This window comes from Miscanthus floridulus, chromosome 17, assembly GCF_019320115.1.
Source record: "Miscanthus floridulus cultivar M001 chromosome 17, ASM1932011v1, whole genome shotgun sequence".
NCBI lineage: Eukaryota > Viridiplantae > Streptophyta > Magnoliopsida > Poales > Poaceae > Miscanthus > Miscanthus floridulus.
This window is the reverse complement of record NC_089596.1, coordinates 77,148,457-77,160,554: the sequence shown is the minus strand read 5'-3', so window position 1 is coordinate 77,160,554 and position 12,098 is coordinate 77,148,457. Positions and strand designations below refer to the sequence as shown.

The 12,098-nt window shown below is 51.7% G+C and overlaps 1 protein-coding gene across 1 annotated transcript; it reads right to left on the bottom strand.

The window, feature by feature from the left end:
- Positions 1–540: 540 nt before the first annotated feature.
- LOC136518458 (probable serine/threonine-protein kinase PBL7) lies at positions 541–4,441 on the bottom strand. Its single transcript, XM_066512119.1, has 6 exons — positions 4,005–4,441; positions 3,664–3,911; positions 1,549–1,976; positions 1,311–1,443; positions 1,139–1,228; positions 541–979 (listed from the first exon to the last, which is right to left on the bottom strand). Exons 1-6 carry the CDS (start codon positions 4,372–4,374, stop codon positions 785–787), a joined length of 1,464 nt encoding a protein of 487 aa, XP_066368216.1. The 5' UTR covers positions 4,375–4,441; the 3' UTR covers positions 541–784.
- Positions 4,442–12,098: the final 7,657 nt, after the last annotated feature.

Genomic DNA, 12,098 nt, shown 5'->3' with positions numbered 1-12,098 from the left:
ACAAAAGATCAAAATTAGCAGTGAGCGGACCAAGAGGTCAGACGAAAACTGCAGTATGGCGGACGACGCGGACACTTCGGGGCTGCTAGCAACGTGTTCGTTTAGCTGTGGCTTGTCGTAAACGATCGTAAATTTTTAGTCGAAACAGTATTTTTCTCTCACACAAACCAGCCAGCAGTACTTCTTCATTAACCAGCAACGATACGAACCAGCCAACCGAATAGGCTATAGGTTTCTGGTGTAGCCTCACTTGCTCACCTGCTGCACCGGCGTAAGCAACGAGGCGCTCGCCCAAACAGCCGAGCCAGTTTGGCTCTCCCATGCGAGCAAGCCAAATCTAACTCGCACGGTCTTTCAAAGCGCCCAAATAAGAGAACCAAACAGACATTGCACGTGCTATCCTCTCTCAGGAAGGTGTAACATTCCTCGGCGAAGAAACCAAGCAGGTCCTTCACTCTTCTTCACAGTAGTAGAGAAGTAGAGATAGCCCAATATAGACACAACACAAACATTGTTCAAAGGCACAGCAAGCTCATGAGAAAAAGAAGAAGAAGAAAAAAGAATGTTTATTTCTATTTTCATGTTATCTTTAAAGTAGTTCGTACCAACGAAATGGTACGCCGTACGCTTTCGCTTGAATACAATCACGATGTACTACTTGCAATGATGCATTTGCAGATCCTGGCCGGAGAAGAGGGGAGCTCTATACATCAAGGAACAAGGAATGAGAATTCGCCGACTCCGGTGGTGGATACCTCTATCCATACCAGATTGCCAGTACTAGCTAGGAGGAGGTCTTGTTGCCGCCGCACTGCGGGCCCATGAAGATGACGTGCTGCAAGGCCGGTCTGAGCGGCGTGGAGGAGCAGGACATGGCCGGGGTGGTCTTGGCGATGGGGATCAGCGACTGCACCACGTCCGTCATCAGCGGCCGGTACTCCGCCTTCGTCTGGACGCACACCGCGGCGATGGCGGCGACCTGTGCTCCCAGTTGCATTCGTGTCATGTCAGTTAAAGATGTCGTACGTCTTGGTGTCATTGAACGGCTAATGATGAGCGGCATAATTGCAGAGTAAATGAGGAATAAATGGGAGAGTAGCGCCGTCAGAGCAGCAGGGACGTTAGAAAGGAAGAAGACCTGGATCAGATCCTTCAGGGCAAACTGGCCTTTCAGGGCAGGGTCAACCATCTGCACCAGTTTCTGGCGGTTCGTGAGTCGCGGAAGGGCCTGGAAACAAGATGAGTGCCTATTCAGTCACCACGACATGCAGTAGTACTGATTAATGAGTGATCGGACATAACGTACTGACCCAGGAAACCAGGACATGCTCTCCGGGCGGCCGCTGCGTGTCCACGGGTACCCGGCCGGTGAGCAGCTCCAGGAGCACAACCCCGTAGCTGTACACGTCCGACTTGGTCGTCAGCTTCCCCGTCGACATGTACCTGCAATGCAAACAGCTAGCCTGCGATCAATCGACGCTACCAAAAGAAAAGAAAAAAAAAGGAAGCATTACAAGCTGATTGGAAATGGCGGCGTGCTCGTCGTACTCTGGCGCGAGGTAGCCGGTGGTGCCGAGCACGCGGGTGACGACCTGCCCGTCGGCCTTGTTGGAGCCGACCTTGGCCATGCCGAAGTCGGAGACGCGGGCGCGGTAGTTGTGGTCCAGCAGGACGTTGCTGCAGTTGAAGTCGCGGTGGATCACGGCGGGGCTGCTGTGCTCGTGCAGGAACTCGAGCGCGCGCGCGCAGTCCAGCGCGATGCCCAGCCGCGTCTGCCAGTCCAGCGGCGGCGGGGGCCTCAGCTGGAGGAGGTCTTCTGCTGCAGCCGCGGGCGCCGGCGGCCGGGGCGGGTGGAGGTGGCTCTTGAGGCTGCCGTTGGGCATGTACTCGAACACCAGCAGCCGGTGGCTCTGGTCGGCGCAGTAGCCCAGCAGCCCCACCAGGTACGGCGAGTCCATCCGGCTCAGCAGGTCCACCTGCATTCAACAAGTCACATTTGCTTTCAGTTACTGCAACCAGCAATGAGATGCGATCAAAAAGTCTAAAGAGGGGTTTAAATCGAGGGGCTAAAGTTTATGGGTGTTACATCATGTGTCGTATGAGAGTGTTTGGATAATAATAAAAAAAACAAATTATAGAAGTCCTCATAAGTTCACGAGACGAATTTATTAAGCCTAATTAATCCATCATTAGCACATGTTACTGTAGCTTTACCATAGCACTCCATTGTCAAATCATGGACTAATTATGCTTAAAAAATTCATCTCGTAAAGTAGTCGTAATATGTATAATTAGTTATTTTTTTAGTCTATATTTAATACTCCATGTATATGTCCAAATATCCGATATGATAAAGACTAAATTTTAGGGAAGGAACTAAACAAGCGTTAAGTTCAGCTTTGCAGTGCAGGGTACACGAGTACTGTACTCCCTACTTACAGCATAGAAATGTGAAACCTATGCAAAGCAACGCATCGCTTCGACCCACATGGCACATACTCGGGTTAATTTACTCGGTGCAACTCACGGGCTAGATCGCGATCCTAATAAAAAGTATGCCGGTAAGCCGCTCTACTGATTGCATTGCATTAGCCGCAATGCGTCCTGTGCATCTGCACAGCAGTTACGTGTCAATACCTCAGCGATACAGCCACCGTGCCCACGGGACTTGAGCAGTGGAGGTCGTTCGAGATACGGGACCATGCCAGGCAATCAGACCTATTTTGAGTTAGTTTTTGAGACACAATCTATATTTGGGTATCCTCTCTTCTGAAAACTCATTTGCAGAAAGGATTCTCTTTTGGGTTTTGTTGTTGAAGAAGATGTCGAATAAGTATTAAACATTTTACCTATGGCACTACCCAAAGTACGAATATATCTTGTATTTTAGGTGGTATTGTTGGAGATAGCCTAACGGCTAATGGCCGAGTCATCAGGACGCACAAATGAACACTATTACACTATCCGTTAGCACATGCTGCGCGTGACACGCCCTACCAGAAGCGCTGCCGGCACCAGCCGCTGTACCAGAAGTCCAGAACCCATATATTTCCCCGGCCCGCGGGAGGACGGCATGCGGATGCAGCGGCAGCCGACAGGACCGGATCGACAAGGCTCACGCGTCCCCCGCGTCCCGCCCGCCAAACGGCCGCAACCAACCGGCGGAGTCACCCACCGCAAAACGCAAACTTTTCCCGTGCCGCGGCAGGTTTGGTCCCGCGCGCCGCGTCCGCCAATTGCCCAAGGCACCGCGCGCAACGGACGAGCCCGACGCCACCAGCCGGGCGCGCTGCGTCACGACGCGCACCAGGATAAAGACAAGATGGAACAGTCTGTCACAGAAGGCGGCTCGCAGTCACGCACGCACGCGCGCGCGCGCAGCAGGCAGGCAGGCAGGCAGTCGGGCGGGCGGGCAGCCTGCCTTCCAGGTTACGTCCCGGCGCCACACCGCCCGTCCCAACGGCCGATCCCAGGCAGTCAGGCACACCAACCGCTGGAAGCTGGAACTCGAACTACCCCGGCTGCTCTGCTCGGTGCTCGCTGCGGCAACAGGGAAGGTTGGTACGAGCGTACGCGAAGCGGAGCGCGACGTACGTGGACGTGCACATGGACGATGGCGTGAGCTGAAGGCGACGTGTGTGCGTGTGGAGTTGCTTGGCTTACCTCGATGCGGAACTCGCGTTCGCCCTGCCGCCGGTGGTCCAGCCGCAGCCGCTTGATGGCGGCGGTGGTGCCGTCGGCGAGCCGGCCGCGGAAGACCGCGCCGTAGGCGCCCCGCCCCACCATGTTGCACTCGCTGAACCCGTCCGTCGCGCGCTCCAGCTCCCGGTACGTGAACACCTGCGCGCCACGGCTCCGCGGCAGCTGCGCAGCCGAGAACCCCAGGCGACCGGCGTATATGCACCCTGTGCCTGCCGCGCGTGGCCAGCAAAAGAAAACCAGTCATGCATGAGAAAGATCGAACCAATGCGACGTACGGGCACGGCGAACTTTGTAGCACTTACCGGCGCCGGCGTAGCCGCACCTGGTGTTATGGCTGCCGGAACTGGACGGCGGTGCGCCCGGCTTGCCGTCACCGTTGCAGCTGCTGCCGCCGGCGTCCGCCTGGCGCGGCCTCTCCCGGCGGGTCACCGCCATGATGACGCCCACGGCGACGAGCAGCACGAGGCCGATGGCCAGAGCCGAGACTGGCAGTATGGTGAAGAGCGGATTCGCCCGACCGCCGCCGCTGACATGGTTGACCCCGCGCGGCGCCGGCCACGGGGAGAACGTCCACGGCGCGAGCCGCGCGTCCGCGAGGTCCTCCGCGGCGATAGGGGATGGTGCCGGTGCCGGTGCCGGCGGTGGCGAAGGCGGGGAGAACGCGTCCGCCATTCCGGCCGGCCTTCGAGGATGGCCGGGTCGGTACGTCGCCACCAGGACAGGGCAGTGGAGACGACACAGCGCGTGAACAGAGAGATAAGGAAGCCGGTGAGCGTACAGATATAGCTTTGCTACAAGGGGTGCACAAGGAATTAGCGTAGAAGTATAAACTCTCATAATCTACTGCACCGTTTCCCTTTTCCCTGTGGCTGCAGTGCACGCAGAGCCGCAGAGGGACCTGCGTGGTAATGGAACAGCAGCTGCTTGTTGGTATTGGTAGTACGCTTGTACTCCTGGTTACGCGGCTCGTCCACGAACTGGCACCGGCGCCGATGGGCGCTCAACATTGTATATTCACCGGTCACCGTGGCGTCGAGACGACACTGGTCGGTAGAATGCCATCGATCTAGATTCTCTGTAGGTTTCTGTTCGATTTTTACGCCATGCACGGCTCCATTGTCTGGTGGCAATGATCGTGCCCGCGGACGGTTCTTCCCTTGTCGAAATGTAAATGTATGGACCAGGTATGTGCACGGTGCCAAATTATGAAACTTACTGCAAGGTTCTTCTTCTGACAGTAGATGCGACCATATCACGGCCCGTGATGATTTTTACTCCTGCAATGGAGGAGCCTCTTCGACACGGCGAGCTAATAAAAAACGGTGCTTGCCCGGGGCAAGTCAACCCGGCCGATCTGTGGGAAATCCCGGCGGGCAAGGCGCCAAAACGGCCGAAATCACATGCGGTTGCACCGGCTCGTGAGGTTCGTTTGTTTGCGCTCGCGCGCTGGGTTCTTGCAGTGAAAGACGCTGGTCCAGTCCAGACGCCCGGGTAGGAATAGTAGGATCGACGTCCCGGTATTCTCTGCCGTCTCTTGTAGCCAGGTGGGAATTTTGTACAGGTTCGTGGCGAGTACACTGTGCACCGGGCTAGCTACCAATGTGCTTGAGTTGGTTTTCGTTACATATGCTTAGAAAGGTTACAGAGAAATAAATGGTGCTCCACGCAGTTATTTATTAGAGCACCAGCTAGCAAATACGTACGGAGTACCCATTAGACGGACCTCACGTTATGGCCCCGTTCGCTGGTACGAATCTTGACTGAAATTGGCTGAAAAATATTGTTCTGGCTGAATTGTTGCGAGAGAAAAACACTGTTCCGGCTGAAAAAAACAAGCCGAACAAGCCGAATATAAGGTAAGCCGAACAGGACCTGTATTAAAAAAAATAAAGTTACACTTCGTGTCGTGCTACCCAATCAACAGTTAAAAATCTAGAGTGCCGGACATATCATATGGGCTTGTTTAGATATTATTTTATCAACCTTAATCCATATGTGTTGAAGTGATTTAGTGTGCAATTTAAATTAAATTTCACACCAAATCATTACAATGTATATGGATTGAGGTGAATACATAGACATTCAAATAAGGCTTAATGGAGAAAAATACATCTTCCATTTATTCACTACTGCAAAAACAATTTTCAGCAACAGAACCATTTTTTTGGTAGACGCGACTTAATCATGAGCCGCCTCTACAGTGTCATGTGAACCAAGATACCTTTGGAGATGGATCTTAACAGGCGGCGCCAAAGCCAACCACCTCTACAAATTATTCTTTAGATGTAGTTGCCTTTGCCACCCGTCTTTAAAAACAATTCAATATTCAGAGGCAGCTGGTGACACCAACCGCATCTAAAGAACCATTTGTAGAGGCGGCCGACTTTGGAGCCGCTTCTGTTAGAAACAAATATCTACTGGCCCTCCTTGCTCACTCCGTCTCCTCTCCCGACCGCATCGCCTCCTGACGACAGAATATCGTCGGCAGTCCTCCGAGGGGTATCCCACGAAGGTAGATTGATCGGCAGAGGAGCATGAGATCAAGAACAAGAAGGCAACAGAGACACACGAGTTAGACAGGTTCAGACCGTCAGTATGACGTAATACTCTACTCCTGTAGTTTGTTGGTTTGTATTGTCTATCGTCTGATATTGCGTGAGTTTGGAGGGGGTCTCTGCCCGCCTTATATAGTCCAGGGAGCAGGGCTACAAGTCGGTTAGATCTAGGAGATAACCGAAAAGTAATAACTGATTACAAGAATTTAGGGATCATACATATCCTAACAAATCTCGCAGTATCTTCAGGATATCCTCCAAATGTCTTGCGGGAGACGCCGAGCAGAGCCGTACCTCGTAAGGCTTTGTCTTGTGGGCTGGGTCGCCCCTGGGGCACAGCCCATGTGGTCTGCCGTGGGTATCCAGGGTCATATCCCCCACACCTCCTCTCTCAAACCACATGGCCTCCACTATCCCAAACCCTATCGCCTCCTCTCTCCCAAACCCTATCACCTCCATACCTGGCAGCGCGTGCAGCAATGTCGAGCGGGAGGCGAGCTTCAACTCCAAAACCCATCCGCGCAACGAACATGGCTAGTTCGCCCCCATCGAGCAGCACTGGTTGCAGAGGGGGTTGGATCCTAATACACGACAACCTCATTTACCTGCTCAACTCCGATGAAGAGGTGAAGCCCTTCGTCGTGCGCTTGGCCTTGTAGAGTCGCAGGACCACCGCAAGGTAGGGCAAAGGCGAGGGGGCATCGACTGCCGTGGAACAGAGCAAAGGCACGACGCCGTCGACCACCACCGATCGAGGCAAAGGCGCGGCGGCGACGTCCACTACCTGGCCAGGCAAAGGCGCCAACACGAAGGATCTGGTGCCGGCCACCAACAAGAAGGGTCCTTTTGAGCTCTGTGAAGCGAGGTAAATACATCGACACCGACGATAAAAGGTGATGAACGGTGCACTGTGGCTGGGCGATTAGGCTAGAAGGTAGGGTTAGGGTTTTAGGGTTCATCATATGTGTTCGCTTTACTACTCTTAGTTTGTTAGGGTTTTAGGGTTAGGCTTATGTATGTGTGTTCGCTTCAGTGCTCTTAGTTTGTTAGGGTTTAGGCTTATGCATGTGTTTTGCTTCACTGCTCTTAGTTCATGGTAGCTTGTTGCATTCTTTATGTGGTGGTAGTACTTAAGTTGTGTTGGACCTAAGTTTTCAAATCCTTTTATTTATGTGGGTTCTCTTTAAAGATTGGGTTCTCTCTTTAATGGTTGTGTAAATGTAGTTATAGAATACCGCTAGATCTCCTCTCCTCTCCTCCCTTGATTTAAGTTCGGGCAAAGAATGTTATGAAAAATAGCACTGTTGTCCTACCTGTGTAGGCCTGTGATGAAATATTCATATGGATGAGGTTGTATTAGTTTTTTGTGGGTATTGTTCTTCTGCCTTTAATCTGTTGGATTTTTATTCACTTGTATGATTATAGATTTTTGGTGTTGTCCAGTCTATGGTCTGTGATGACATATTCATATGGATAAGGTGGCAATGGTATTTTTTTGTTGGTATTGTTGTTTCGTCTTTAATTTGTTGGCCTGTGATGATATATTCGTATGGATGAGGTGGCACTAGTTATTTTCTGTTCACAATTGTGATCTTCTGCCTTTGTGATTATTTGTTGGTTATGGTCTTGTGCTCCTATGAAGCTTGGCGAGGGTTCAAACTGTGACTCAAAGCGTGTGCAAATCAACTAGAGTAAGTCATCAAGAAAGAAACTCATAGAGACAATCTTGTTCAATAAGAATACAACAATATACAAATAGATCATATATTCTTATACTTCTAGTGATCCACACCTTTCAAGTAGTATCTCTCAAGCTCCATCCATTTTAAGCTGTAACGAAAATTACACCTAATATGGGCCATGTTTGATTTTGGTGGTTGATTGACAACATGATCAAATGGACTAATAAAGTTTGCTAGTATACAAGGTTTAGTTTATTTGGATTTAAGTATGGATTGCACTTATACAACATGAAGACCAAGTGATCAACACCTCAAAGAAGACCATGGAGTAGCTTAGAAAATTATACAAGACTTGCAAGAAGTCCAAGATATCAAGTGATCAAAGCCCCGACAAAGACACGTTGAAGCATGAAGAAAAATAAGTTACCCCCACAATGGCACTAGAGAATGCAAGTCAGAAGGACCTGCAGTCAATCTTCAGGCACCCATCAAAAAGCTTTGGTGGTGAATTGATGCCAAGCATCGGAGAGTGCATCGGGGAGAGAAGAATTAAGGCCCTGGTGAGGCACTTGAGAAATGATGGAGCTCTAGTGTTTTCCAGAAAGAATCCAGAGACCATCAGGGAGTCACAGGAATCCTCCGGTGGCACTAGAGAAAGGGTGTCCAACGGTCAACAGATTGAGTTGTCAAATTCTAATGGCTTGTCTACATACATCTCACACCATGGCTTTTATGACTTGCTCAACCTAGTGTGTGTGGACTAAGTACATGTTCATCTCACATGAAAAACATTAGTCCACCTAAGGTTGCCACTCAATTACTAAACCAAACCCACAAATTCTTTTCAGGGGCATCATGTAACACCGTCCGTCCAAAATATGCTTATATGGCCAAGCTTCACACGCGGAACGAGTCTGCATACCTGTAGCACCTCTCTTACACTTTTGTCCTCGCTTCGTGTAAAAAGGTTAACCCGGAGGTGCTACGTTTAGAATGACAAGGATTATAAGGTGACCCTCACCCTCCTAAACTTCTATGGTGGTACTAACCCACCAACTACAACTCCACATGTGCTGCCATGAGCTACATGGGGCAACAATACTACTGCTATAGGCTTATAACGAGTTGGAGTTTACAAACTCGCAAAGTGTCACGGATGCATTGGTTAGGCTGTTAGGGGAGGAGATGGGTCTGCCGTGTGGAAAATTGCACTTGCCGTTTTTAGCTGTATAGATTAACCCTTTTGGCTGCACCAACAAGGCAACAACACTTGTGTGACAAAAGCTATTCTGCCACATTAGTGTATACGGTGCAACAAGCGTACTAAGAGCAACTCCAAGAGCCTCTTTATATCCCTTTTAGTTGACGGGAATAGAGATTTTGGTGAAAGAAATAACATCCAACAACTTCTTTAGTTAGGTCTCGGAATATAGTCACCTCTATTCTAGATTTTTGCTAGCCAAAGAGGGAGAACAATGCTGGCTCTCTAGAGTTTTGACAAGATATAGAGAATCTATTGGAGGGTGAAAAAATACAGAGAACGATTTTTATTCAAATGGTTCTCCAAATAATGATTTAGAAAATGAGTTTAAAAGAGACTCTTGAAGACGCTCTGACATGGCAGCTAGATCTAGCATGGTGCATGGTAGGTCCCACCTTACCACGCTAAGATTGTCTATTGAACTTGTCTACTAATTAGTTTATTAATTCGAATCCCTCGTACAACTGTTATTATTGTTATATGAGTTAATTGTATCGGGAAATATTGCAAAGCCACATTGTTTTAAAAATAATAATACACATAGGTTTTTCAAATTAAAAAGATGACTTTAATACCCTAACCCTAGATGTAACTAATATAGACACTTCACAAGAGGGAAACTAACCTTAAATGATGGGCTCCTTTAAAGGATTTCAAATTGTTCTCTAAACAAGGCGGATCTAGAAGAAAGAGTGATGGCACGTAAGGAGAAAGAGAGGAGTTGGGTGTAACCCTTTGGTCGTGTTCGTTTTATCTATATAAACCAAGGAAATTGAAACAACTTCGTTGCGGCACTGTAGTTGGCGTAGCCTGTGTAGATTAAAAAACTAGGAGAAATTATTATCAAAATATCAATCGAATAAAAAAATAAAAAATCATTTATTTTTTCATTTTACTTTTCTGTTGAACACGACCTACTGCGCCAGAGTCACACTACTCGTTCCTTTTCGTAAAAAGACTAGGAAAGGTCATTACCTATTGTTAAAACATCGATCATTAAATAAAAACTGTTTATAGGACAACCACCTTCCATTGCATTTTCATTACCTGCACCCGAACTAACCCTACCCGCCCCTGGCCTTCTCCCAGCCGTCGTCGCCGGTGGCACCGGCCACCGCCCTGGTGCCAGCGCCCGCCTCCCACTCCCCTCCTCTCTCTCCCCTCCCCAGATCCACCACCGCCCACTCCATTTCGCCCACTCCCCGGGAGCGCGCGGACACAGTGGCGCCACCGCCACCTCCGACCACGCCACCGCACCGTCGACGTCCGCTTTCCCCTTGGCTCCCATCTCTCCCCTTCGTAAATCCACAACCAGTGCCTCCCTATAACCCCTCCCCAGATGCGCGCGGCCATAGGTGCGACCCCACCGGTGCCGTCCACGCGGACATCACTGGTGGGTGCCCCACCACCACCACCACCGGTGACTTCCTCCCCAGCAACGGATCACGCCGCCGACGCTGCCGAGGTTAGCACCACAGGGCCTTGTGCAGGTGCCGACTGCGTAGACGACGGTCCCTCCATGAGGTCTAGCGCTCCCCTGCCCGCTCTATTAGGCCCGGATGCCGGCGTCGCCGCGACCTCCAACCGTGAGTCTAGGGTGTCCGTCGACGCTGAGAGCTCTGCCTTTGACATCGCTGCCGACCTACACACACGACTGGGCCCAAGACTAGGTCTTGCGCCGCTGGCCCAAGCCAGATGCCGCTAGCTCACCCCCTCTCATCGGACGCGCCTCCGTTCTTCCCAGGTTCTCTTGTGGGAGGGCGCTCAAAACGCCGCCGGTGGGCGGACGACAACGACGAGGAGTCCGATGATGAACACCCCGCAACCTACCTGGATGTCGCTCGTCGCCCGACGATGCCGACCACTACGCCACCTGCACGCGCCTAGACTCGCTCGGTCCTGTCTCTAGGAGAAGCCGGCCGTCGAAGACCTGACCGTAGGCAGAGGAAGAGAAGCGGGCCGCGTCCTCAGCTTGTGTTCGGCCTGCCTACGCGGGCGGTCAATGGTCGCGTCCCTGCTCGCCATCGCCTTGAGCGCCACAGATGTGTATGTGCCCCCAACGTTGATGGGTGGCGGGAGATCCCCGCTGAGCTTCATGGCAGATGTTTCAACTGTCTTTCCTACTCGTACCGAGTAGCGACTGTCGGTTGCCCCAACGTTGTCTGCGCTGCCATGGCTTCGCCCACCTCACCAGGGACTGCAAGCAGCCCAAGCATGCTGCGACATCGACGATAAAGGGTGGCCACTCCGCTCGTAGTGGCAACCCACGGGCCTCCTAGCACGCGCCTCACGGTGGCTCGGATGGGCCGTGCTGGATGCCGCAGCGGGCATCGACAGAACCTGCCGCCAACAATGGCGGTGTCGGAGTAAGCCGGCGGGGGATTTCAGTTTGGACGCGCCTGTCGTCTGTGCCGACTGCCCTGCTCCAACTGCTGCTGCACTGCACCCTGCTTCCTCGAGCCTGATACGCTAGGGTTGAAGCTATGTGTGAGCGCCAAGGCTCCCACATGGGTCGACCCTATGCTGGAGAAGCTCGCCGCCTCACTCGTCGTGAATCGCCCAACAGGAGCAACATCGGCTGGGTTCCGTCGACTTCGATAGCAGTCGCTCAGGATGACACATCTCGGGTGGACACATGCTCTCCGGTGTTGGAGCTCACTACCTCGCTCGTCGTGAGCCCCATAGCAGGAGCACCAACGCGTGGGTGCTCGCCTGCTCCGGCGGCGGCCTCTTAGGAAGCGGACGCATCGCTGGTAGACACCTGTTCTCCGACGAAGACTACCTAATGGATGATGGACACGCCTTCATTGTCGCCTGTGTAGGGACCACCATAGGTCATGGCGTCGCGGAGGGAACAACATGGCATCATGGATGCCGGGGCGCTCCCCAACCCAACAC

Coding starts and splice junctions, on each gene's coding strand:
- LOC136518458 (XM_066512119.1), bottom strand. CDS start 4,374: ATGGCGGACGCGTTCTCCCCGCCTTCGCCACCGCCGGCACCGGCACCG. Junction 1,444..1,548: donor ACCGGCTACCTCGCGCCAGA/GTACGACGAGCA, acceptor TTTGCATTGCAG/GTACATGTCGACGGGGAAGC. Junction 980..1,138: donor CCCTGAAGGATCTGATCCAG/GTCTTCTTCCTT, acceptor CTGGGAGCACAG/GTCGCCGCCATCGCCGCGGT.